The following is a 27,923-nucleotide window of genomic DNA, read 5'->3' on the forward strand; positions in this document are numbered from 1 at the left end:
GGGATGGAGCGGGCGACAGGGCAAGAGAGGTTTGGCTGCTAAGGCATGACCGACCTGGACGGCTGATCTGGCTTAGGGTCTGGATTATCTGGGCGCCTGGTGCGGGGCGAGGATTCCAGCGGGCAGCAGCCTGCCCAGGGTTAGGCAGTGCAAGGCTAAGCAGAGCAATGCCCAAGCGCCTCCGAGGACCTGGGCCTTCCCGTGTGGACAGACATGAGTGGCAAAGGAAAGGTCGTTGTGCCCATTTCCAGATAGGAAACTGAGGCCCGGCTCGACCAAGGGACTGGCCCGAGATCGCACCGGGAGGCCATGGCAGGCTGGATTCCAAAGGTCTTTAGGCCCCTGAAGCTACAGATAGGACAGAGCTGGGTGCTGAGCTCACTGATTTCAATGGCACTTAGCCACCTAAGCAGCTTTGGCCTGTGAAAACCCTACCTGGCGCCGATCTGCAGCTTCAGTGCCTAAAGCCCTTGGGAAGTCTGGCCCCAAGTACGGCTCTCCCAAATCGAGACCAGTTCCTCGCCCACGAGCCCCACCTTCCTCTCCAATTAGTGCTCAGACATTAACGTGACCTTAATAACCCACTTCCCGCTCTGAACGGCCTTTGCACCCCCCTTCCTGTCCAAAGTCAGGCTCCGGCTCCCATTTTAAGCCCTCACAGACTTTTAAACGCGACACTGTCCCAAGGCAAAGCTCTCCTCTCTGGTCTGCACTGCAGGGGTGGGCACCAGTCCCTGGATTTCTCGGGGCTGGTTCTCCCACAATCCCCTGGGATTGAGCAGCTCGGGCCAGGCAGTACCAAGAAGCCGGAGATGGGCCCCTGGCACTCCCAGTGCCACAGACCAGCATGGCCAGAGCCCCGTCAGCGCCCTCTGCTCTCACTCCAGCAGGGCGAAGTGGAGGGGCGTCCCTCGAGCGGAGAGAACTCGATTAACTCGGCAGGGGAGACAGACCCGGAGTGACGCCGGGGCGATCTGGAGTCACTGACCCAGTTGTCTAAGCTGTTTCGCTTCGCACAGTTCAACTGTCAGCAAAGCCCTTTTCCAAGCCAGCCTGGCCTCCTGCTAGCACGGCTGCCAGCAATGGGCTCCAGGCTGGAGGTCAGCACCGGGCTGCCCCAGAGGGACCTGGTTCAGAGGGGCGGCCGGTGGGAATAGGTTGGGATGGTCTCAAGTCAGCCCCAGGGGCCAGGTGTTCCAACGGCATCATTCTGCCGGATCCAAGCGGGCTTGGACCGTCCTCTCTCCCAGTGGAGGCACGCTGAGCACCAACCACTGCGAGATCTGCCGTACCGCGGGGAGGATGCGGCTTTTTCCCTAGGAAGCTAAGGTGAGAAGATGGAAGAGACGACCCACCAGGCAGGGGGCGCAGACGCCTCTGGGTAAGAACACCGGTGGGTCCCTTTCAATCCATCCCTGGGTAAGCAGCCTGCCTGCCTCGCTGGGCCCATCGCCACCTCACAGACTCAGCCCTGTCTACACTTACACGTTTTGCTGGCATGGGAGTGTGAAACACTTCTCCCCTAGCAGCAGAACTGTGCCCTAGCATAGACACAGGTACACCAGCAAAAAAAAAAAAAAAAAACACTCAGCCAGCAGGCGTGACTTGCTGTTTGCTCACATTGATTCTGTGCCATCTCGGCCAGAGAGAAGGTCCCTTTGCTGCTGCATACGGGCTGCGAGGTCCCTGCCCTGGCCCGCTTGCAGCTCATGGGCCAACCAAGAGGTCCTCACGGCAGCTTTGTTCAGCCCTTCTGCTGGGTGCTCTGTGCTGGGTGTAGGGGAGGGGCCACCGCCCAGGGTGGGTGTGACGGGGGGTGTTCCGTATGGTGGGTGAGGCAGGGGCACGGGCCTTGAGCCCATCTTCCCGATGGAGGCCTCTGCCTCCTGTCTCGTCCAGGGTCCAGCCGGAAGGGGTCAGCTGTGAGACATGCACGAGAGCGAGAGGTTTACTGGAGACCTGCCGTCTGGTGCGCGGCCACTTATCCCCTTTATGGCTGTTTGCGCAGCAGGATCCTGCTTGTGCTGAAGAGCGTTTTATGGCACCGTGTACACAAGAGATACACCTGGGGTGTGTGTCTAGGTACCGTTTACAGCACCCTCTCTTTTACAACTGTTTGCCTACAGGCTTTTACCGCAGCCGTGGCGATGAAACCGGGGCACACCCCTCCCCCCCCCCGGCAATCTCCTGCAACCCCGAGCAAGTCAAACAAGGAGCGGTGTCAGAGAGTAGGGGCTGTGCACATGATGGTCCCAGTAAGGCCGCATCTGGAATAGCATCTGGAATAGCATGGCCAGCTCTGGACGCACCTTATGGCCAGTGGGATGTCAACAGCTCGGAGGCAATTCAGAGCAGAACAAACACGCCGATTAGGGATGGATCCATGGCAAGGGAAGAGGAACGCGGGCTGAGTTTGGCTGCACGGCGGATCGCGTGGGGTAGCAGCAACGGGTGTGAATGACCAGCCGCTCGCCGGGACTCATCTCCCCCACCTGCAGTACAGGGCTGAGAAGGGTTCCTTTGTCCATCTTGTCCAGTGAGGCTGTGAACTCTCTCACGGTGTGCACGTGCAGCACCTAGCACAACGGGGCTCCGATCTCGTTCGGGGCCGCTGGGTGTCCTGCCATACAAAGCACGCAGTACGCAGGCTCCTGGCCGTTCCTGGCCATCACATTCCTGTGCAGGTGAGGCCAAAATCTGGATCAGACCCCTGCCCACATGCCCAGTAGAGCGGAGGTTTCAAGGCAGTGCAATGAGCCAGCCGCCCCTCCGCATGCCATCAGCTGCTACCCAGCCTGAGCAGCATGCCTGGTTAATCCTCGCCCTAACTGAATTATCAACTGCAGCCGGAGACAAGCCAAGCAGAGCGTGGCCCCGTTGAGGGCCCTGAGCTGATCAGCAGTGATGGTGCCTCCTTTGGCGCACAGCCCCCCACTTTGAACAGGGTTGTAAAGGGACCCAGCACCGACCGACCTGGCAACACGTGGCATAAAACTGGTACTCGGCCGATTCCCCTTTCCGAGAGCCCTGGCGCCTCCCGAACAAGCACCGAGCAGCCAGATTCACCCCAGGGCAAGAGGACGCAACAAGTCAGTGGAGCTGTACTAGTTTACACCAGGCCTGCCTTTGGCCTGCAGGCATCTTCTCTCATGACAAAAACGGCCCAGGGGCTTGGGAGCGTGGTCCAGTGGTTACAGCAAAAGCTTAGGAAGCAGGAGGGCCTGTTTCCATTCCCTTGCTCTGCCACAGACTTCCTGCGTGACTGCGGGCAAGTCACTTAGCTTCTCCGTGCCTCAGTTTCCCATCTCTGCAATGAGGCTAACAGCCCGGCCTCATGGGGGAGGGGTGTTGTACAGACAGACTGAGCTGATCCGATGCTATGGCCAGACAGGTACCGGAGATGGATGGATTTACAGCGGCTGTACCCGCATGTAACTGTTCACTTCCACGTAGTTACCTCCTGATTTGCACCAGGGCAGCAGAAAGCAGGATCTGGCCCTGGGAGCATCTGCTAGGAAAGGGTTAATCCAGCCTCCCTTCACAGGGTTCAGCCCCACGCCTGCTCTGTTTGTCCAGAGCAGTTGGGTGGGTGTTACCCTCTTGCCCTGCAGCCACAAGCTGCTGCTAAAGGCAGTAAACTTCCCCCAGGCAGAGAGAGCAAGACCTAATTGGTGGGAAATCGCTGAGGTGCCAGCGCTTTGCAGAGCCACACGGGCCCCCGGTGGGACACAGAGGGAGTGAACATGCCTGAGCTCAGTCCATCATCTGACCCATCCATTGAAAGGGGTGGGCCCTTATCTCAGCAACGCTGGCGTAAATCCGGAGTAGCCCCACTGAAGCCATGGCGCTGCTGGGCCACAGAAAGGCAGGATCTAGGCTAACGTTCAGTGGCACGGATACACACTGGGACCGATTCTGACCTCAGTGACACTGGTGTAAATCCGGAGGGGCTCAGCTGAAATCCGCGATTTCTGAAGCACCCGCGAGCAGGAACAGCAAAGCAGGTTACAAAGATTAATTTTGCCATCGCCCTTCTGAAGTACAGAGGTGGGCTCCCCATGTTACAGAGGGGTAAACTGAGGCACAGAGTGGCAAAGTGACTTGCCTCAGGCCACAAAGTGATTCAGCGACAGAGCCGGGAACACAATTCTCAGTCCTTTGCTTTAAGCACTAGCCCACGATTCCTTCACTTCCTCCGATATACCGGGGAACACTCATTGTAATTCACTTTTCTGGATCTATTATCAAGCTGGCGTTGATTTGTTTTATGCTTTGCATGGGTGACGAACGTGGGGTAGGAGTCACCCCTGGGCGTCAAACTGGAGCCGATAATGGTGCATAGGCCCTGGGGGTCAATGTCACCCCTAACCTGGAAGGAAAGGATGGAGACTGTGGCAGGAGACGCAGCCGTCTGTGGCAGAGAGCAGACGGCGCGGGGAGCGTACATGGTTTATAAGGGGGAAGCTACCAGGAGGCCAGCAGGCCTAGTGGTCACAGAGAAAGGCTGAGAACCAGGCTGACCCCGACTGACTATTCCACTCACTGTGGGGCCCTCGGGCAAGTCTCAGAGCCGCTTACCCCATGGGGAAAACACCGGATGTGGAAAATCCGTGCACAGCAGCTGCTGCCCCACCTGAGCTCAGACATCCAGCCTAAGTGTATTTTCCCCTCCGGTGACTTTAGTGAGCACAAGGCCTGAAGTGGACGTGGGTGCTGAACTCCAGCTGCTCCCTCCAAGTCAAGGCAGGTTGAGGGAAGCTGTATGGGGGACGGGGTTAGTTTGTGGCTAAGATACTGGATTGGCAGTTGGGGGCCCTGGGTTTCATGCCCCGTGCTGCCACAGCCTCCTTGTGTGACCTTAGGCAAGTCGCTTTATCGCTTTGTGCCTCGGTTTCCCCCATCTGTCGGTGTGGAGGTTGTGATGATTGTTTCATGTACCAGGTGCTGGGCAATCAGAAGAGAAGACAAAGTGGCTCTTTATTAAGAGAACTATTTACAGAGTGGCTGCAGCTGCAGCTAGCATTCCTGCCATGTGCACACAGACTGACTTCCTGGTGCCTCCTCGGAACGCTTCCCCCCTGCAACCTGTGCTCCTCCCTCCAGGCAGGTTGCTAAAAAGATCAGTTGTCGCCAGGGTTGTGATCTCACTCATATAGTTTGGGTTTGCCCAGGGTGCTGGTAAATTGTCCAAGAGATGGGCCCCCATACTTCCTATGGGGAGAACTTTCCATGGTCAAAGCCAGCTCACAGCCAGGAAACTGTTCCTGGTAATCAGCCCTGATGTTATCTCCCCATTTCATCCCATATGCTGGCTGCCATGCTAAATCATTCCTTTCCCTGCGCAGGGTCAAATATCTGCAGACTCATCCCCTGAGATACACACACTGAGAGGTGAAGGACTCACCCAAGGCCAAACAGCAGGGCAGTGGCAGAACCAGGCTCAACTGACCCCCGTCCCGTGCCTTATCTGCTCTACTGCCCTGCCCAATGACACACAAAACCAGTGATGGCAGCTAACAACCTACAGCAGTGATTTACAACCCCTGGGGGTCCGCAGACTAGGACAAAGATGTTCAAAGGGACATTTTTCAGGGGTCCGCAAATGAAAAAAAGTTGAAAACCGCTGACCTAGAGCGACCCCTACCTATTCCACGCCAGGACTTCAGAGCAAACGAGGCCAGGATCTCTCTCCAGCCAAGGAATCCGCCCTACATTTACGTGATAGCTCATAATATCCCAGAAACCAGCCCCCCCAAGCAGTTTGTGGCTCTTTTCTCAGCTCCTTCCAACCTGTCAATCTCATTCTAGTTTTGTGGGGATGGCACCAGCCCATGCCACTGTAACATGGCAGTCGGTGTGTGCCTGCCGGAGTCCCCGTGTGCACCTGATCTGCAGAGGATACGAGTCTGCGACTGCTCCCCACAGGGGGTTTAGTCCTCTAGCTGCCTGCAAAGGCTCAAACCCCAGAAATCCTGGGTTCAATTCCTGCTGATAACAGGAGTGGTGGGGCTCCATAGTGCTGATCACGCAGCTTTGTGAATCCTACATCACTGCAGCCATTGATTGTGAGGAGCAAGGCATTGGGAGTGAACAGCTTCAGCCCGTGTGAATCTATCCTTGCCAGGAATGGATCTATTTCTGTGCCACCCTTGACAGAAGAACTCTCTGCATGTGTGTAGCTTCCCACCCCAGCCCGGACCTGAATAATTGATCCTGAAACCCGTCAGACTATTTCACTTCCAAACACACCCAGGATCTGTTTCTCCAGGCCACAGCAGTATTTTTACAAGGATGTCTTTAAAAAGTTTAATTAAACAAGGGCTGGCTGCTCGTGGCGCTCCCAGAGCGGGAACATCCAGGTCACTGGCTCCCGATGACACAGCAGACGGGCCATTAGCCACAAGGATCAGCAGCCAGGTCGCTGCTTCGGAACTTCAATTTAATCAGTTCAGCAATCCATTTTTTTTAAATACATAGGAAAATCAGCCCATGTAGGAGACTAATAATGACATCCAGCACTTCCCAGGCCTAGATCCCGCAGCACGTTAGGAAGTCAGGTCAGTGTCTCCACCCCCATTTTACAGATAGGGAAACTGAGGCTCGGATCAGCAGAGGAACTTGCCCAAGGTCACAGAATGAGGCAGTGATAGCGACAGAGTGTCGTGACTCCCTGCCTCATGCTTTATTTGCTGCCCCACAATAGCTGGTACCATTGAGACCTGGGGATGGAAGTGAACATATTCCAGACCAGGACTTTAAAACAACTGAGGCAGAGTTCCCTGCCCTGCCCAGGAATGTGGGACAAGGCAGGCCAGCTGGGAGAGTCTGTTAGTTTTTGGAAGTCCAAGATCCTGGCTCTATCAATACTTTGTTGTTTGAACGCTCCGTGCCTCAGTTTCCCCAGGTGTAAAATGGAGGTGATGCCACTCACCTCCTTTGTAAAGCGTTCTGAGAGCAGCGGATGAAGAGCACTAGGGAAGAGCTCGGGATTGTTAGGATGAGGATGGAGGCCTGATTTTCAAAGCTGCGCTTGGCTTCAGCTGGAATTGTGGGTGCTCAGCACGCCAGGAAAGCCAGGCCCTGAGCGCATCGAGATTCCTGATCATTATTTGCATTGGAGTAGCACCCAGGGGCCCAGATCCTGGATCAGGGGCCCATTGCAGTGGGTGCTGTACAAACACCTAACGAACGGACGGTCCCTGCCCCGAACAGCTGAATGGAAGCTGAGCGACAGCAGACGGACCCAGACAGACGGGGGGAGCCCCAGGAAACAATGAGATGCGACTGGGCAGTGTGCTGGGCCGTGGGCGCAGCTCCCCCATAACCCAGCGGGGTGGGGCTCAGAAGTACGGTCACAGCACAGGCAGTGCGTTTGAAATGGTGGACCCCACCCTAGCAGTCCCAGCGGGGGCAAACCAGACAGAGGTTCCCCCCCTTTCGTTATCCAGCGCTCACCGTGGACGTCGGTCCCAGGCATTCCCAGCCCAGAGGCGCACCCATGTGCATGGACCAAGGAGCAAGATAGGCTGATGGTCTATCTCCGTCCGAGGTTTCCCAGCTCCGGCATTCCCCCCCCCCCCCCCCAGCAAGGAGCAAAATGCTGATCCCGCGTCTGTGCCCTAAAAGGGGCGTTTGATCTGCCCACGGCTGGGGCTGAGTTTATGCTCCAGAGCAGACTGGGGCCTGGGTACCGTCTCCTCCCCTCATGCCAGGGCTGGGCCGTTGCCCTTCAATGGGGATCGCTTGCCCTGCTGCAGCTCCTGCGGCACCTATTTCACAGAAGTCTCCGGGGCTGTTGGTATGGCACAAAAAGTCTCTCGGATTGGCATTTGGGAGAGCCGCCTCCACGCCAGGCCCTGCCAGTCTCCTCCCTCTGCGGGTTCGTTTCTTCCCGCAGCTCAGGACTGTCCGCGGTGGCCCTGTTTGTCAAGCAGGGCCAGGCTGACACCCGCCGGCTGCCAGGCCAGTCCCTGCTTGGAACAGAACCAGCCCCTCGCCACGGTGAGGGATTTGCAGCGAGAGGGAGCTTGCAGCGTGCGGGGCTATGGAGGGGCCTGGCTGGGGAAGGGCAATGTGAATGAATGAGGTGGCCAGGGCCGTGCTCAGCAATCCGTGGGGCAGGCAAGGATCCGAGCCGGAGGCAGGGAGCTGCACCCAGGGGACGTCTCAGCAAACAGAACTCCCAGCCACGTGTGCACAAAACACAACGTCTTCCCTTGCTCCCCATTATACCAGCATGGAGAGCCCTGGTACAGGCAGAGGGATGAGAGCACAGGGTTTACCATGTAACTGCATCCGCACGAGGCACTGTACCAGTTTAAGGGGAATCCGTAAAAAACCCACCACCCTGACTGACATAGTTAGACCGGTACAAAATCTGCATGTAGCTCAGGCCTAAGAACTGCAACCCTTTCCAACTCTTCTCTTATCCGCTGCTATTCTAACGATTTGCCGCAGTCATTTCCTGCCGCAGGGAGTTCCACAGCTACCTGTGCGTCGCATAGCAACAAGGCTTCCTACTTTGGAAACGCCGATATTCTGCAGCAGCAGTTAGAGCTTATCTTTAAACTGCCATCCCTGAGGTACTTATCTCCAGTTCCCATTCTCTTATGCTGAATTTATACAGACCACATTCCTTTAGCAGCTGAGCGCCTTACGGTCATAATGTATTTATCACTGCCCCCCTAGAGCCGTGCCGGAATGCACCAGAAAACCAAGCTTAAAACCCAGCGACTCTGAGAGCTATAAAACCCTCTGGCTTTATTAATATGGTGACAGCGTTTCATGGAGCAGGTGCCAGCCTGAGCTATACGTCAGCTAAGAAATTAAATAGAGGAGGAGCACTGAGTCATTGAATGGAACAATTTAATTTCTGCCTCCTTCCCTCTCAGCTTATTGCCTAACAGAGCCTCTCCTTCCCTAGGGCAGTAAAGAGCAAATGTAGTTAGCAGTGGGGTCAGGGAGCCGAGAAGCAAGGGCGGGGGGAAGAACTCACCTCGCCAAAGTTGGGTTTATACAAGTATTGTAATGAATGGGCTAGTGTATCTATGCCATCATTGCCCTCTGCTGGATAGAATGGGAACTGCCCGGCTGTGTGTCATAGATCTTCTACTGCAGACAGATGGAGATTCTCCTCTAGTGCATGAGGAAGGAACTTGTGCTTTTGGGGCAGGAGGATGTACATTTTAGTGCCAGCGAAAGGGGCAGGGTTGTCAGCTCTGGGGTCTGAAGGTCTCACAGAGCAGAACAGTGGCAGGCTTCCCCGACATGCTGCCCAACTAATTCTGGATGCACATGAGAAAAGCGGGCTGTCTGTTCAGAGAGAGCCCTGCTGCTCTCAGAACAGAATTAACTGCTTCCCTCCCCAGCCTGCTTTTCCACTGCAGGATTCCTTGGCCTTTTCAGTTCCCTCTCCCCCAGTGAGGTCACAATCCTCTGTTTTGACATCACAATTCGTTACCATGGAGACAACGATGTCACAAAAGCAGAGGCTTAAGATTCCTAAGCAACAATAATCCTGTTTTCATGCTATTGTCCTTACACATAAATAAAAAACAAACGAAGGGCGGCGCCGCCTCCTTTCCGTCTTGTGCAGAACGAGACCCCTATCCCTCCATCTGTCCATGGTGGTTTTAGGATGCCCGTCACTGGTGCACTCCGACACTAGAATGTTTTTCAGAAATGTCTGTGATGCAGAGATCTTTAGCAGGGCTAATGAATGAATAGAAAAACCACTTCTGCCCTACAGAGGGCGGTCCTTCCCTTCCAGGTGAGTCAGCTGCCACACTGTACCCCAGAGGCGGTTGCATTTCAGTGATGGGTGCAGTGATATTTGTATACATAAGGACAACTCTTCCCCCCTTACTGGGTTCTATTCCCAGCTCTGCCCCATGTGACCTTTGGGCAAGTCACTTCCCCTCTCTGTGCCTCAATGTCCCCATCTGTTAAAATGCAGAGAACAGGGCCACTGACCGACTTCACAGAGTTTGAGTGCTGTTCAGATACCCCGGTGCCGGGAGCCACGGAGTTACCGAGGGCTGCCGGCAGTTGAAAACATTGAAAAGGACCCACAGAACAGGAATCCCGTGCGAGGCAGTGGATTAGCAAACAGCTGTTAATCGGGCCCACGTGATGGCCAGGACTAGCAGCGGGTGGAACTGAAGCCCAGGACTGAGATGCACTGGCAGAGCCGGGCGGGAAGTTTCTACAGTACTCCCTCACCGTGCCCCTAGAGCTGCCTCAGCCTTCCCTGCCATTAGCTGTAGATTCCCTTACAGATGGAAAAATCAATCAAACAAACAATTCCTGGGAAGGCAAAGTGCTGTGTTTGTAAGTCTGCCCCCTTCCCCGCCGCTGCTCCATTTGCTCGGCTAGCAAGTGATTTCATGCTGCAGACGTTTGGCAGCGGGCTGAGAGAGAGGAATTCAAATGACGGAACGAAGCTTTGTACCAACTCCATTGATCTCTGGCTAATGGTCTACTCAGCAAGCCGGCTGCTTCCTAACGAACTCCAGCCCAGGCTGCAATAGTTCTGCAGCAGATGAGAGTTGAGAAGAAATGACACTGATTTATTCTAATACCCCAGAGAACCAAATAACTCGAGGAAGTGAGAATATCTTGTAACAAACCCAGGGCCACCAGGGATTCCATGTTTATTGCTACCCTTCGCATCATTTCTTATTGGAGCTACGAAACGGCAGCAGGGCTAGAATCCAGATCCTCCTGCTCAGAAAGAAACCCAGCCCTCAGCCACGGGAGAACCTTCAGTAGCTGGCAACAGTATCGGGCCTATGACACGCTGCTGAGCAGTGCTGATTCCACCCAATAGAGGGTGGCGATCAGTGCACACAGAGCAAGCACATTTTTAAAAAGGGCATTTTCAAAAGAGCTTTAGAAATCCCTGTCACACTCCCGTTTCTCTACTCTGGTGCCACTGCAGCAACGGGCTTCCCAATGGGACAAGCCTCGTTACATAAAGACAGAGACAAATCCCTGTCCTATTAGATTCATAGATACAGCCAGGACCCCGACGGCCCGTTATCTGATCTCTTGCATAGCACAGAGCAGAGAACCTCACCAGTAACCTTTGCATCACGCCCATAACTTCTGTTTGAGCTAGAGCATCGCTTTCAGAAAGGTGTCCAGTCTTGACCAGGGCCGCCCAGAGGATTCAGGGGGCTTGGGGCAAAGCAATTTCGGGGCCCCTTCCATAAAAAAAAAGTTGCAATGTTATAGAATACTATATTCTCGTGGGGGCCCCCGTGGGGCCCGGGGCAAATTGCCCCACTTGCCCCCCTGGTCTTGATTTAAAGGTGTCAAGGGACGACAAATCCATCATGTCCCTAGACAAGTTGCTCCATCGGTTAATTCCCCTCGCCGTTAGAAACCACTGAAACGCGCACAGCTGTGCATAACAATGCTGCCTTCGCAGGGTCAGAACTTTCCCAGTCCTGAGCTCCTTTTCTTTACACCTTCCTGCCGCAGTGAGGGCTACAAAAGCCTCCCAGTTTGGAGTTCCTACCTGCAGTCGTTGTTAAAGTTACACACAAGCCTCTTACTTTAATCAGAAAATCCCACCACCACAAACCCATTTTTTTAAAGTCCTCCTAAAATAATCAGACCCGACTATATCGGCCTAATAAGAATTGCTGAAGTTTTTAAGAGCGTCTCCGAATTCCGGTGCCTCAGAAGAAGCCCAGAACGTTCAACTGAAAAAGACAGAAACAAGTGCTTTGTCTCTCACTTTTCCCCCGCAAAAAGCAGCAGAAATGACCTGGCTCAAACATTTCCCCCAAGTTCACCTTCTGGGATTGGACCGAGCCTGGGATGTTTTAGCCTTCAGGAAAATGCCGAGTCATTTTAATGAAGGGGGTCAGAACGGAGACCACGTCTCAAGCTTAACTCTAGCGATCGCTGGCATTAGCCTGTTACATTAAGGCTTCGAAACGGGTCACTGATGGTGGCAGCAGAGCCGGCTGGAGGGCGACAATCCCATTTCACAGCCATATGGGAGGGTTGGGGGGTTCCCCCCGCCATTCCGTGTTGAAACAAAACCGAACCCTTTGGAACGTGTTTGCAAAACCAGCCTCTGGAGCTGGGTGCTTGGGGCATGAGGCTCTCCGCCCTCCCCCCGCAGCTAAAACATTCTCAGGAATATTTCACGGACACTGGTCGCTTTGCTGACACAGCATATTCTGACCCGCTGTAGCTGCGGGAGGGGGTTACAGCGGCTCTATCGCCGGGTGGGTAGGCGGCCAGCCTGGCATATAGGAGACCCACATTCAAATGACCCCAAATGGGGTGAACAGACTTTGACCTGGTCTCATCGGTAGCTAATTCCCGAGGGGCGTAAGGCAGCTGAGCCCAAGAAAGGGGATTATTTTGCAAGGCTGTTGGACGTAGACAGAGCTGCTGCGCACAACCACAGCTGGGGCTTACCTGATCTTTCCCTCGGGAGGCAGCTCGTGGGGAGGGTCGTCGCAGGTCAGCCTGGCTTCTCCGTCCAGCAGGTAGACATACACGTGCTCCTAGGGGGAAGAAAACACTGCGGTCAGTCACCAGGGCACACGTCTCAGGGCTTGAACAGGCGACTATGGGACGGGGCCCTCAGCCCTGCATACGCACGGGCATCGCCTCTCTTCTCTCTGAGCGAGAAGATCCCCCGACTCCGGGAAGGAAGGAGCCTAGTGGACGGGGACCCAGGAGATCGGGGTTCGACTCCTGGCCCAGACACTGGTTCTCTATGTCGCCTTTGGACACATCAGTTTGTGCCTCGTCTGTACAGTGGAGATCAGCCCTCCCGGGGTGCGGCGAGGGCAGTTTCTACCAGCGGGGCCGGGCGCCCCCATGCAGTGATGAGGGGAGCTGCAGCTGCCTGGTCTGATCTCTGGGAGGGAGGAGGGCAAGGCCCCTGCCAGGGAACCCGTCAGCAACTGAGCCCAGCAGACGTGGCTGGGGTGGGGTGGCAGAGGACCCTTAAAGGGGCCTGAGTTTCAGGGGGCGGGTGCACAGCACTGCCTGGGCCCCTTTATGGGGGGCTCCAAAATCATTAGTCGCTTCTGAAAACCGCCCGGGCCTGGTCCTGGCTCCCAGAAGCCTCACAGGACCCCCTGGAGTGGAGGGTGAGACACAGGCCAGGCTGCCCCTAATTCCCAGCTTGGAGCTAGACTGACCAGCCTGGCATGGGTGAGACTGGAAACCCCTCTGCAGAGGCTGCCACCGGGAGGGACATCCAGGATAGCTTCCAGCCCAGCGAATGCACCTCTTCAGCCCTCCTGCTACCCCAGCCTGGGCCCGTCACAGCTCTGCCGGTGCCCCCAGCCTGCTCTGCCGGTGCCCCCCAGCCCCTGCTACCCCAGCCCTGCCCCCAAACTCCCGGGTACCCCAGCCTGGGCCCCTCACAGCTCTGCCAGTGCCCCCCAGCCCTGCTCCTGAACTCCCCGGTACCCCAGCCTGGGCCCCTCACAGCTCTGCCGGTGCCCCCCAGCCCTGCCCCCAAACTCCCCGGTACCCCAGCCTAGGCCCCTCACAGCTCTGCCGGTGCCCCCCAGCCCTGCCCCCAAACTCCCCGGTACCCCAGCCTGGGCCCCTCACAGCTCTGCCGGTGCCCCCAGCCCTGCCCCCAAACTCCCCGGTACCCCAGCCTGGGCCCCTCACAGCTCTGCCGGTGCCCCCCAGCCCTGCCCCGAACTCCCGGGTACCCCAGCCTGGGCCCCTCACAGCTCTGTCGGTGCCCCCCAGCCCCTGCTACCCCAGCCCTGTTCCCGAACTCCCCGGTACCCCAGCCTGGGCCCCTCCCAGCTCTGCCGGTGCCCCCCCAGCCCTGCCCCCAAACTCCCCGGTACCCCAGCCTGGGCCCCTCACAGCTCTGCCGGTGCCCCCCAGCCCTGCCCCCAAACTCCCCGGTACCCCAGCCTGGGCCCCTCACAGCTCTGCCGGTGCCCACCAGCCCTGCCCCCAAACTCCCGGGTACCCCAGCCTGGGCCCCTCACAGCTCTGCCGGTGCCCCCCAGCCCTGCCCCCAAACTCCCGGGTACCCCAGCCTGGGCCCCTCACAGCTCTGCCGGTGCCCCCCAGCCCTGCCCCCAAACTCCCCGGTACCCCAGCCTGGGCCCCTCACAGCTCTGCCGGTGCCCCCCAGCCCTGCCCCCAAACTCCCCGGTACCCCAGCCTGGGCCCCTCACAGCTCTGCCGGTGCCCCCCAGCCCTGCCCCCAAACTTCCCGGTACCCCAGCCTGGGCCCCTCACAGCTCTGCCGGTGCCCCCCAGCCCCTGCTACCCCAGCCCTGCCCCCAAACTCCCCGGTACCCCAGCCTGGGCCCTCACGGCTCTGCTGGTGCCCCCCAGCCCCTGCTACCCCAGCCCTGTCCCCGAGCCCCCAACTACCTCAGCCTGGTCCCCTCACAGCTCTGCTGGTGCTACCCCAGCTTGGGCACCTCACAGCTCTGCCAGTGCCCCCCAGCCACCCCAGCCTGGGCCCCTCAGAGCTCTGCCGGTGCCCCCCAGCCCCTGCTACCCCAGCCCTGCCCCCGAACTCCCCAGTACCCCAGCCTGGGCCCCTCACAGCTCTGCCGGTGCCCCCAGCCTGCCCCCGAACTCCCGGGTACCCCAGCCTGGGCCCCTCACAGCTCTGCCAGTGCCCCCCAGCCCCTGGTACCCCAGCCTGGGCCCTCACAGCTCTGCCGGTGCCCCCAGCCCTGGAGGCCCCAAACACTCGCTAGTTCACTTTGACTTGACCCAAAGCGCCTCCTGTTGATCTGGGTTGAACCGTCCCTCCTCTACTGCTCTTCCCACCCGGCTCAGCCCTGTCCTGCAGGGCCCCCTCCCCCTGGGCTGGGCTCATTCCCATTGCCCAGCCCGTCTCTCCTAGTGCAAACCAGCCTATCGAACGCCCCCTCCCTGCCTCGCTTCCCCGCGGCCTTGGTGCTGAGCCGGCAGAGGGCTCAGGAGCTGGCACGGGGCACCCCCAGCCTCACACAGCTCCCATGCCACCCCGCGCTCGAAGCCGTCGGAATGTCCCAGTGTGGCTCTGTGACGATGCGGTTCTGGCGGGACCCCACTGAGAGCGTCAATTCAGGACAAATTACTCAAACAGGGCAGTCACAGCCCACGGCTGGGGATTCTCCACCTCTAAGGCACCAAACCAGCCAGACAGAGAGGACTTTGGTCTCGCCCCACTGGCTAACCACAAGTCACACAAGCAATTCCCTTAGACACTCCAGTTTCCCAGTATCACCACCAGTGCCACCCGTCCTGGGGATGACTGGTTATGAAAACCAACACCCCAGTAAAAGAAAAAAGGTTCTTCTGATCCCAAAGGACGAAGCCCCAGACCCAGGTCAATCTACAAATCAGATGTTACCCACAAATCACGCTGTTGCCAATCCTTTAGAATCTAAAATCTAAAGGTTTATTCATAAAAGGAAAAAGATAGAGATGAGAGCTAGAATTGGTTAAATGGAATCAATTACATACAGTGATGGCCAAGTCTTGGTTCAGGCTTGTAGCAGTGATTGAATAAACTGCAGGTTCAAATCAAGTCTCTGGAGAACATCCACAGCTGGGATGGGTCATTCAGTCCTTTGTGTAGAGCAGGGGTCGGCAACCTACAGCACGTGTGCCAAAGGTGTCATGCGAGCCGATTTTTGATGGCACGCGGTGTGGGCTGAGCCGCTCAGCCCACCGCTGCTCTGGGGTTCCCGCTGCTGGCCCCTTGCCAGCTGGGGTCCCACTCAGCACCCGCTGCTGGCCTGGGTGAAAGAACCCCAGGCTGGCAGCGGGCTGAGACCGCGGCTGGCAGGAGCCGATGGCTGAAACCCCAGAGCTGGGGCGGGCTGAGCCGCTCAGTCGCTGCTCTGGGGTTCCCGCTGCCGGGGTCCCCCGCTGCAGCCCCACACATCTTGCTTCCGGCTGGAGTTCCAGCGCAGGCCCCCTGCCAGACAGGGTCCAGGCCTCTGGCCCTGCTCAGCCCTACGAGCCACCAGCTCCACTCACCTCAGCTGCCGATCTAGGGTTCCAGCCGGTTAACAACTGATCACTCAGAAGCCTGTGTGCAGCTTAAAGTATCCAAATACGTGCCACCAGACACTGGAAAACTCAGCAAGGAAAAGCAAGGGCAAGGATCACACCAAACTAATCAGATCTGCATTTTAATTTAATTTTAAATAAAGCTTCTGAAACATTTTGAAAACCTTGTTTACTTTACACATAACAGTAGTTTGGTTTTATATTATAGACTTATAGAGAGACCTTCTAAAAAACGTTAACATGTATTACCGGCACGCGAAGCCTTGAATTAGCGTGTATACATGAAGACTCGGCACACGACTGCTGATAGGTTGCCGACCCCTGGTGTAGAGCTTCCGTTTGTAGCAAAGTCCCTCCAGAGGTAAGAAGCAGGACTGAAGACAAGATGGAGATGAGGCATCAGCCTTTTATAGTCTTTTCCAGGTGTAAGAACCTCTTTGTCCTTACTGTGGAAAATTACAGCAAAATGGAGTCTGGAGTCACATGGGCCAGTCCCTGCATACTTTGCTGAGTTACAAGGTGCATCTGCCTTCTCTCAGTGGGTCAGTTGTGTAGCTGATGGTCCTTAATGGGCCATCAAGCAGGCTAGGCAGAGCTAACACCAGCTTGTCTGGGGAGTCACCCAGAAGCAGAGCAGAAGTTTGAAATACAGACAGTCTAGAGCCAATACTTATAACTTTAAATACAAAAATGACACATGCACACAGACAGCGTAATCACAACCAGCAAGCCATAACCTGGTCTTAGACACCTTATTTCACCCTCTTTATACAAGATTTGGTGCCACTACAGGACTTTGGTTGCAACCATGTTCTATATGGTCCCAGTTCAAATCAATAAAGTGACAGGATGTGAAGCCCAAAGACCCCCTGACCCCGCTTGTTCCTGTGTGGGGAGACCCGGCACTGCATGGCACAGGGAGGAGGGCCAGGGTGCCCACATAAAGCTACCCCCCACCCCTCTCCCAGCCCCAAAACAAACAAATCCTCAGCTCCCCATGCACTGGAGCAGGAACCTGGCACCCTAAGCTCCCTGCATTGCTGTGTGATTTCGTCTCTAATGATCTTGTCAGCCACTAACGAGCTTTGCAACTAAGTCTCCCCTCCTGTGGTTGGGCCGGCTGTACATGCAGCTCCCTGGGGGTTTGTCTCACTTGGGGAACTGACTTCCTCTTGCAGCACTGGGGTGCACCCGAGACACATTGCGGGGGCGCAGGGGGCAGCTGGATTCAGCCAGGACTCAACCCATGAAAATCTGCTGCGGGGCCCTGTGCCCGGGGGGTGCCCAGTGCTTCCGGCAGCAAGACGGGGCACTGTGCCCCGGGGGTGCCCAGTGCATCCAGCAGCAGGGCAGGGGTGCTGTACCCAGGAGGTGCCCGGTGCATTGGGCAGCAGGGCAGGGGTGCTGTGCCCTGGGGGTGCACGGTGCATCGGGCAGCAGGGCAGGGGCGCTGTACCCGGGGGGTGCCAGGTGCATCCGGCAGCAGGGCGGGGGCGCTGTACCCGGGGGGTGACAGGTGCATCCGGCAGCAGGGCAGGGGTGCTGTACCCAGGAGGTGCCCGGTGCATCGGGCAGCAGGGCAGGGGCCGTGTACCCACTCAGAGCATTTCACAGCATCCGGCAGGCAGGGAAGTTTAAACCCTAGGAATTAACAGTACACCTGTCACACTCTGCCACACCTATGGGGAGCCACTCCAGAACCTCTCTCCTGTGATGGGAGGAGGGATAGCTCAGTGGTTTGAGCATTGGCCTGCTAATGCCAGGGTGGTGAGCTCCATCCTTGAGGGGGCCATTTAGGGATCTGGGGCAAAAATCTGTCAGAGAAAGTACGTGGTCCTGCTATGAAGGCAGGGGGCTGGACTCAATGACCTTTCAAGGTCCCTTCCAGCTCTATGAGATAGGTATGTCAGGGTTCCTTCCCCACTCTGAACTCTAGGGTACAGATGTGGGGACCTGCATGAAAGCCCCCTAAGCTTATTTCTACCAGCTTAGGTTAAAACCTGGTACGCTGCCACCACCAAGTGATTTAACAAGAAATAGGGAAAGGACCATTTGGAGTTCCTCTTCCCCCAAAATATCCCCTCAACCCTTACACCCCCTTTCCTGGGGAGGCTTGAGAATAATGTTGTAACCAATTGGTTACAAAGTGATCAAAGACCCAAACCCCTGGGTCTTTGGACAATGGAAAAATCAGTCAGGTTCTTAAAAGAAGGATTTTATTAAAAAGAAAATGTAAAAATCATCTCTGTAAAATCAGGATGGAAAATAACTTTACAGGGTAATCAGATTAAAAGAGCCCAGAGGAACCTCCTCCAGCCTTAGTTCAAAGTTACCACAAAACAGGGATAACCTCCCTCTAGCAAAGGTAAAATTCACAAGTTGAGAAAACAAAGATAAACTAACACGCCTGGCCTGGCTGTTACTTGCAAGTTTGAAATATGAGAGACTGGTTCAGAAAGATTTGGAGAACGTGGATTGACGTCTGGTCCCTCTTAGTCCCAAGAGCGAACAACCCCCAAAACAAAGAGCACAAACAAAACTCTCTTCTCTCCCTCCCCCTCTCCAAGGTTTGAAAGTATCTTGTCCCCATATTGGTCCTTTGGGTCAGGTGCCAGCCAGGTATTTGAGCTTCTTAACCCTTTACAGGTAAAAGGATTTTGGTGGCTCTGGCCAGGAGGGATTTTATAGTATTGTACACAGGAGGGTTGTTACCCTTCCCTTTATAGTTATGACACGGTATATCTCCATTACGTTAGAAACCTTATAATGTCCTGCCTCAGTTTCCCCTGGCCAGTTGAGACTGATTTGTTCACAGCAAAAATAACACCACCCCCCCCATGCCAGCATCTGATTTAGAAGCCGAGACTTTTAGAACAATTCCCCGTCATCTGACCTCAGGCTTGAGGGCCATGCCTCAGGCCAGCAGGTCAGGATCTGAGTAGGTCTCGCTGATTGTCAGCGCTTTCCTGAGCTGGGGATTCGGGGGGTGCAGGTTTGAAATATGGCTACTGATCCCCAGAGCCCAGGTCTGGATTGGAACGGCAGCCGACCCGCCCGCCTCCCGTCCCCTGGGTGGGCTGAAACGCTGCAGAGCCAGAAGGAAATGGTAACGCAAAGATCCAGCCGGCATTTCAAGCAGCTCCTAGGTCGGATGGCTGCCCTCATTTCTGCGGATGTTAATTAGTCTGAAAGGTCTATTTCCATATTAATCCCCTTGAGAGCAGCGGGCTGGGCTGAGCCGATGAGGGAGACGTGGCAGTGATGTTTCATGCTTGGAAACGTACAGCCCCTTGGTCGCAAGGGCTGGATCTCAGCCAGTAGGATGGTAGACTCAGGATCTCAGAGCAGGGAGACAAAGGGGTAGTCAGGCCTTGCAGCAGAAATAATGGCTCCAAGCACAGGCCCGACCTTTAATCCCAGCTCTGCAACCGGCTTGAAACAATCTATCGCCTTGAGCAAATCCTTTCACCCCGTGATGCCTCATTAAACCCCTCGGTGTCGACACTTCCTTCTCCCCAAAGGTTCTGCAGAGCTCCCCCAAATACATCCCTGGATCCTACAAAGCAGCCCCGATTGCTCTCTGGCAGCACAGAGCAAGGTCTCCATACCCCAGGGAGGCGCTGATATATACGCAGCTGGACTCCGGCTGGCTCAGCTGCGTGCTGGCATTGCTAACGAGCTACTAGTGTGATAAGAATGTTATCGAATGCTTGCGAGTGGCCGCCGGCATTAATCTCATGTATAACTTCTGCATCCCACGCTGCAAGTCTGCATCTGAGTGTCTGCATTGTACAGCTCTGGGACTGCGTCAATCACCAGACAGAAGAGAGAGACGCTAACGGGTGTGAAATGTGGTCTCAACAGAAGGCGTCATGTTCCACCTGACAAGGAAGGCCCACTGATGCCAGATGGACTAAAGTGAGCCGTTAAAGAGGACAAAAGACGGTTGTTGTTCACTCTCCCCACGCCCAGGAAGATGAGTCTTGCAAGTGAACTCCTCCCATAGGCAAACACTGCAGCTCCAAGCCGAACGGGGGAAGGATGTCAAGGCCCCTAACAAGGAAGAACTGGATCTTTATGCTGCTTGGACTCTGGGGGGCCAGGATTACTAGGCATAAGCAAAAGATCCCCAGTGTTTAGCCTGGGTTAGCCCTACAGGACATATAGAGCTTGCTTATTCTAGGAGCGTCTATTACCTTTCGAAACTTAAGACTGCATCTCACATACGTGTGTGTCTTTTCCTGTTTTAACCTTGTAAACAATTCTTCTTTCCTTCTCCTAGTTAATAAATCGTTAGGATTTATGAGCTAATAAATCCCATAGGACTGGCTACAAGCGCTGGCCTTGGTGTGAGATCAAAAGTGCAATTGACCTGGAGTAAGTGACTGGTCCGCTGGGACAGGGAGTAACCTGAATATTGCTGTGATCCTTGGTGTTAGGGACCATCTCTCCCAAGGGAGGCTCACCTGGGTGGTGAGACAGACCGGGGCGCCCTAGGGGACTGCCTGTGACTCCATGGTAAGTGCCAGAGGAGTTTACACTTGGTAACTCGCTGGTGAAAGCTAAGTACAGAACTCCCAGCCAAGCTGGAGGTTGTGCCTGGTTCTTAACAGCCTGCCCTGAGCTTGGTGCTCACACTCGTGAGTCACTTCCAGACGGCTTGACACTATCGATGGTGCTTATATGGCCCGTTGAGCTCGGTCAGTAATGGATTTACCCTCACACAGCTCTGTGTGGCAGGGCTGCTGTACGGAGAGGAAACCGAGGCGCTTTAAATACTTTGGAAAAGCTCGCTGGGTGCCAACCTGCATTTTCAGGTACCTAAGTACCAGTAAAAACCTGGCCCTGAGCGACCTGCCCCCCAAACCACTGGAGTCTAGGGTAGGGGTATTGGACATCCACCCTGCCTACAAGACCTCTGCCTTCTGCTGCTCCCTCACCTCCCCTTCTCCACTGACCCTCCAGCAGACGTCAGTTTCTTTCTGCCATCTGGATGCACCAGGGCCGCGATCTGCACAGCCGGCAGGAAGGAGAACCCAGCTAATTAATGCCTGTTGCCCAAGCACCTCCCCGTAATATCGATCATGTTCCTGGCAGTTTGAGGCTAACTCCATTTAAAGCTGCGGGAGCTGTGACAAATCCCCCCCGCTGGGTTTCAGACCTTCACGCCGGCTGGCCGGGGAAGAACTCCAGCGGAACTGGGGCAGGGAGGAAATGAGGCCCGTTCTAGCAACCAGGCCCCCGTGGCAGGGCGAGATCTCACCACCAGGCCCCTCTAAGCCGAGAACACGAAGGAGTAATCACTACAAAGCGGCACTGATGGAAACACCGAAACTCACAGCCGCTGACAGTCATCCCCGCCAGACACGAACCGGTGACAGCTCAGCAAACGGGAGTCGTGCTGATTTCCTGGGGAACAGCAAATCTGACAGATCAAATCTCCTCTTCCCCCCACCCTCCGGGCTTCAAAGTAAAGAGGGAATCTTCATGCTGAGGCCAGAGAGTTCTCCCCAGGGACATGATTTCCTGGCAGAGCCTTCGCTCAGGGCGATGGATCCTCCAGCCCGGGGAAGATGACAAGCTGCATTTCAAAGAAATGAAGCACAAGCGTTCGACAGACCTAGGGCAGCGCTTATGGCTGAGAGACACCGTCCAGCAACGTTTCATTCATGGTGCCAAAGCACGCAGGTGTAGTGCAGGGGACGAGGCTCCGGCAGGTCCTTGCTTGCTAAGGGTGTTTGATTAACTGATTGTTAATGGCTCCTTCTTTGGAGAACGCTGGTGGGACATTAGACATCAAAGAAGGCCAGCCCCTCCCCCCCTCCAGTTTTATACCACTGGGCCTGAATCTGCTCTCACTCGTAGTGGCATAAATCAGGAGTCAGGCCCCTGAAGTTCATCTGCATGAGCAGAGTTCCTCCCAATTCCCACAGGCATAACGGAGCAGGGTCAGACCCTCTCCGCTGAGGCCATGGCTTCAGAGCCAGCCCAGCTTGATGGTGACTGCGAGTCACCCCTACCGGACAGATCTAAGCGGCCTGTGGGAATGGAAAGCACGGCCCAGGGGTTAGGATGGTCAACTCCCTGTGTGCCTCAGTTTCCCAGCTGTCCAATCTGTTTCGGGCCCAGCCTCTCTGCTATGCAGTGGGGGTGGAGGAATGTTTCAGGTGCCCCTTCTCAGTGCAAACACACCCTGTATGCCCGCGCCCACCTGTATGAAAGCTCCTTATTAAGGCCAAGTGAATTAAGCCACTTGTGTGCTGTGCTCAGAGCCCCTCTCCCGAGTGCTAACCTCTCGATTGCGGCAAGCAGCCTGGGCGGTTCCGCTCCTGGCCCAGCAGCCTGGTGCGGTGCTTGTACCCAAGGCCACTGAGGAGAGCGATGGGCAGAAATCTTCCAGTCCATCCAGCAGAGCGCGACTGGGCAGTGCTGAATTAGGGGCAGGGCTACCCACCCGCTGGAGGCGCCCTGGTGGCTATGGCCGCAAGGCATGTGAGGGGCTGCATCAATCCCCCTCCCGCACGCTGCAGTGACTGAGGATCCAGTCCGGCCTTGCCTCGTCCGGAGCCCCCCTCAAGGGTGCTGCCCGGGCACCCTTTGGATGAGGGCTTCCCGGGCCAGCCCTGGGATGGCATGAGCACCGAGACTGTGGTGTCGGGAAGCAGGCGGGCCAGCGCAGAGACACAGACTGCCCACCCCGATACCGCCTACAGCTGGCACGGGACCAGCAGAGGGCCGCGGGCGACGGGCAGGGGCGCGAGACTGGAATAGGGGCCCATTCTGAGAGGGGACCCTCAGCCTGCCAGGAAATGACCTGGGACAACCTCCTGCCCTGTTCAGCTAGTGCCACGCCGCCTTGGGTGGCCAGGCACGTGTCTCTCCCTGGCTCACTGCACACGTTCCATCGTCCTTCCCAGCAGCACGGGTGGGAGGCTCACCAGTCACCCGAGTCCAGGGCCTCCACAGGAAGCCAGCGGCAAGGAGGGAAGGCTAATTCCGGGCCGCCGGGTGCATGAAATCCCATTAGCTCCGGCTCATGTAAGAGATAATGCCTGGCTCCGCCGCTGAGTGATTTAATGTTATGATGCCGCGGAAACATTAGAGGCAACAATACAGTTTTGTTCTGCATCAGCCGCTGCCTATCTGATGGGCTTGATTTGTCTAACTCATTACTGCCAGGCAAGTGATGGGTTCAGCCCACGGCCCAGGGAGAGGACTCGGGGCACTCAGCAATTGCTCGCTTGCAGCCCATGAGTAATGTCAATAACGAAGCCATAGTTAATTTGGCCGGCGGGAGGGGGAAGAGCAGATTTGCCCATGAGTGTCAGCAAACCTCCGAGAGGAGAGGCTGGGTCGGAGGGGATGGCCAGGAGCAAGGAGGGGGCTGTCTGGGCCAGGTGACGTTAGCACGTGCGAGGGGCTGAGCGCAGACAAAGGAGCGCTCACCGGCGCTGCCTTCGGCGCGGGCTGAGCCGGCTGAGCGAACGCTCCGGCCAGAAACACCCAGAAAACCTGTGGGGTTTGGGCCGTGCCCTGCAACAGGCTCCGGGGAGGCCTCTGAAATCCCAGGAGGGAGAACGCCGAGCCTCAGTTTAAGGAGAGATGGCACCTCCGCCTGCCCCAGCTCCTCTCCCGGCCGGATCACAGGGGGGAACTCCTACCCCCCAAGCAATTCAGCACCACCCACGTCTGGCCTGGGACTCTCCCAGGCCACATCCGATGCCGCAGTGCGGGGCTGGGGCTCTTGCCGACGCCTGGGGGAAATGCACATTTCAGGAAGGGCAGCCCGGGGCTCTCTGCTACGGAACAGGTGCTCATTGCTGAGCGGCGGCTGAGCCCGGGTGGGGCTGGTCTCTCTGAATTCCCCTGATCGCGGCAGACCAAGCTGACAGCAGAGCCAGCTGTTGCCTTGTCGCGGTTTGTCGAACCGATTGATTTATTTGGGGGCGGACACGGGCTGCCTCCCAATTTCATGCTCAATCAAGCTCATTATGGGGAGGTGATCATCGGCCCCCAGGGGACGAGACAGCAGCAAAGCAAGTGCTTTGAACCACCCAGCCCCAGAAGAAAGCAACAGGCCGCCAGCCATGGGGATAGGGAGCAGCAGCGGCGGTGGGGATGATGGGATGGAGGAGGGTGGGGGGGTGGGTCTTGCGGTTACGGCACTGGGCTCTGGAGACAGGAGTCAATTCCTGCCCCTGCCAAAGACCTGCTGTGCGACTTTTAGGGCCTACTCCAAAATCAACAGGAGTCTTTCCATTAACTTCAGTAGGCTTAATCGTCCCCTCTGCCACTCCGTGCCTCAGTTTCCCCACCTGTAGACTGGGGATAGCCATAGAATTCATTCACTTTGACCCCTTTAAAAAAGTATCTGCACCTAGGACATCACTGCTCTGTGCCCCACAGCAACGCTGAACATCAGCTCCAGGGCTGGCACTCAGCCCCCTCCTGCTCCAAAAGACCAGGCTCCTGCTTCTGGAGTGAAAAGAGAATCCCCACCACAGCAGTGTAAGGCCTATAACACACAGATGGGCAGTTCTGATTCCATCCAGCAGGGGGCAATTGTGTTTTTACACACACACACACACTTTTGTACTACATCCGTATGTGTGCTTTAACAAGAACACCCTTGTTAGGAGAGCATTCAGTGTCCATGGCCCGTGAAGTCCTTCTTTGGCCTTTCTGCTGCGGACAGGCACAAGAGGGCCTGTTACTGCCTACACCCTACTGGCACCCAAAACCAGACTAAGGCCACGCAGGGGCTACCAAAGATCTGGTACATCTCAGTCACTGATGACCTGGCCTGGACTCCGGGTGGGAGGTGAAAACCTGCAGGACTGAGTGAGCCCCCTCTCTCATTGGTTCCCCATCTCGTTAGAACAGAAGGGCTGAGGTGCCTGGCTCTGTTGAGAGATGACATAGCCACAGCAGGCCATCGGCAAGAGCCCCTGAAAGGCTTTGGAGAATGAAGCACAGGTAGCCTGAGAACTTCCAACTGTATTGCAGTTCATGGCTTGGGTTATCTTCTCAATGGGAAGGCAGAGACACAATGGTGGTGTGTCCAAGTGTCAGTCATAGAATCATAAGGGACCTCAGGAGGTATCTAGTCCAACCCCCTGCTCAAAGCAGGACCAATCCCCAGACAGATTTTTACCCCAGTTCCCTAAATGGCCCCCTCAAGGATTGAGCTCACAACCCTGGGTTTAGTAGGCCAATGCTCAAGCCACTGAGCTATCCCTTCCCCAATAGAGGGAGCCAGACCCAAACTTCTCAGAGCTGGTGTTTTGGCTGGGCCCTGTATCTATCTTGGGTACGGTCCTAGGTATGTATCTTGGGCCAGAGACTGCAGGGAATAAAAACTGGCTAACTGAAGGTCTCAAAATGTAACTGTAATTGGGGAATCATCATTGAACGGGGGTGTTTCCAGGGGGGTCCCGCAAGCATCGCGTCTTGGCAGTACAATATTTCACATTTTTATCAATGACCGGGAAGAAAACATAAAATCATCACTGATAAAGTCTGCAGGTAATACAAAAATGGGGGAGCGATTTGGAGCACTTAGTAAGGCCATATTTACAGGATGGGGAACTCTATCCTAAGAAGCAGTGACTCTGAAAAAGACTGGGGGGTCATGGTGGATAATCCGCTGAACAGGAGCTCCCAGTGTGACGCTCTGGCCAAAAGAGCGAATGCGAACCTGGAATGCATAAATCGGGGAATCTCAAGCAGTAGAGATGATTTGACCTCTGCATTTGGCACTGGTGCGGCCACTGCTGGAATCCCGTGTCCAGTTCTGGTGCCCACAATTCAAGGAGGATGTTGATAAATTGGAGAGGTTCAGAGAAGAGCCACAAGATTAGATTAGAAAACCTGCTTTATAGCAATAGACCCAAGGAGCTGAGTCGATTTAGTTTCACAAGAGAAGGTTACGGGGTGATGTGATTAGTCTCTAAGTGCCGACCTGGGGAACAAATATTTAATAATGGGCTGTTCTATCTAGCAGAGAAAAGTCCAACACGATCCAATGGCTGGAAGCAGAAGTGAGACAAATTCTGATGGACATTTTTAAGAGTGAGAGTAATTCGCCATTGGAACAGTTTCCCGAGACCCGTGGTGGATTCTCCATCGCGGACGGTTTTGAAATGAAGCCTGTCTGTTTGTCTAGAAGTTCTGCCCCAGGAATGCTTTTGGGGCGGTTCTCTGGCCTGTGCTATACAGGTGGTCACAACACTCCCTTCTGGCCTTGGAAGCTATGATGTACATAGGGGACTTTGCAATCGGCTCAGTATTACCTGGAGAAGGCACTCAGCCATTACGTAAAAGTCCTAAGGTGGAACGCTAGCTCTCCTAAATCTCCGCTCATTACCCTCTACGCTAGACCATAATGCCCCTCTCCAGCTGAGAGACGGCCCTTCCACATGGAGGTGCACTCTGCCCCGACGCACTGTCTCCGGGAGGCAGGACCGAAGTGGTTAAAATGAAACAAGTTGAGCACTGTGTTGGTTTGGTTTCTTCTCTCCACAAAGCATGTGCCCCTTCCCTCCCACCATGCACAAACCAGACCTGAATGTCTGGATAATTATATTGCACCGTGAGATCAGAATGGTGTTCTCTTTGCTCCGTTTGCAAACACAAAGAATGGTTTCCCAGCAAGTCAGCTCGGTTCTTCAATAGATGTGGCTTCTTGTAAGGCCGTCGGTAATTGACTAAGATCAAAGTTGCCTAATTGGCTTTTAATAAAAGAGGGATGGAGGGTGCAGGGGAGTGGAGAGCTGCAAAGACTGAAAGATTCAGCGATGCTACACCCAGACAGGACCGCTGTGATAAGCGAGTCTGAGCCCCTTCGTGACACAGGTCACAGAACCTCACCCAATAAACTCTGCACCACGCCTGTGACTTCTGGTGGAGTTGGAGAAGATCTTTTTACAGTGGTTTTCAAACTTTTGCACTGCTGACCCCTTTCACACAGCAAGATTCTGAGTGAGCCCCCCCCCCTTATAAATTAAAAACACTTTTTAATATATGTAACACCATTATAAATGCTGGAGGCAAAGCAGGGTTTGGGGTGGAGGCTGACTGCTCGCGATCCCCCATGTAATAATCTTGTCCCGACCCCCAGTTTGAGAACCGCTGTTTTAGAAAGACAGCCAGTCTTGATTTAACGACTTCTCACAATGGGGACGCCACTGCATCTCTAGTTGCACCACGGGCTAATTCCCCTCACTTATAAAAATTTCACCTTATTTCCAGTTCAAATTTATCTAGCTGCCGCTTCCAGCCATTGGCTCTTGCTGCGTCTTTGTCTGTGAGGGGACAGAGCCAGCGACTATCAGAAATCTCATCATAAAGGACTTCGATACTGTAACCAAGTCACCTCTTAGCCTTCTCTTGGATAAACTCAGCAGACTGCGCCTGGTTACAGGTCCTGTCTCTGCTAGCTCCCCCCTTCCTATCTGGCTCGGAAGGGCAGTTCTACCAGGAATTCATCCCTTCTCCCATCCTCTGTCTTGTCTAGTCAGACGTGAGTTCTCTGGGCAAGGGGCTGTCTCTGACTCCGTGCATGTGCAGCACCAGGCGCAATAGGGCCCTGATCTCAGTCAGTGCCTCCAGGTGCTATTACACTACAAATAAGAGTGACTGGAAGTTGTTACCAGCTGCTGGCTCCGTGAGACAAGTTGGTGGGTCTCAGCTGAGTTACCCACTTGCCCCCAAAGGTGGGCCCATCTGTCCCAGGGATACGCGGAGGGGATCAGCCTCCCGGGCTGTCACCACAGCACCGTTCGCTAGCAAGAAAGCAGTGGGCAGAGATGGCGCATGGAGCATTAACCCTAATGAGGGTTAGCAGCTACTGAACTTGGGGCTGGATCCGAAGAGGTGCCCAGCCCCTGGCTGCAGCT

General features: G+C 55.6%; 1 protein-coding gene across 2 annotated transcripts in view; it reads right to left on the reverse strand.

Moving 5' to 3' along the window:
* The window catches only part of PDE2A (phosphodiesterase 2A), a 360,750-nt gene that overhangs the window by 88,021 nt on the left and 244,806 nt on the right, over positions 1–27,923 (reverse strand). For both annotated transcript variants that reach the window (XM_045022966.1, XM_045022975.1), the window contains one exon: positions 12,439–12,527. In XM_045022966.1, coding sequence (XP_044878901.1) covers positions 12,439–12,527 — 89 coding nt within the window. The remainder of the gene's footprint in view (positions 1–12,438; positions 12,528–27,923) is intronic.

This window comes from Mauremys mutica, chromosome 1 (assembly GCF_020497125.1).
Source record: "Mauremys mutica isolate MM-2020 ecotype Southern chromosome 1, ASM2049712v1, whole genome shotgun sequence".
NCBI classification, from domain to species: domain Eukaryota; kingdom Metazoa; phylum Chordata; order Testudines; family Geoemydidae; genus Mauremys; species Mauremys mutica.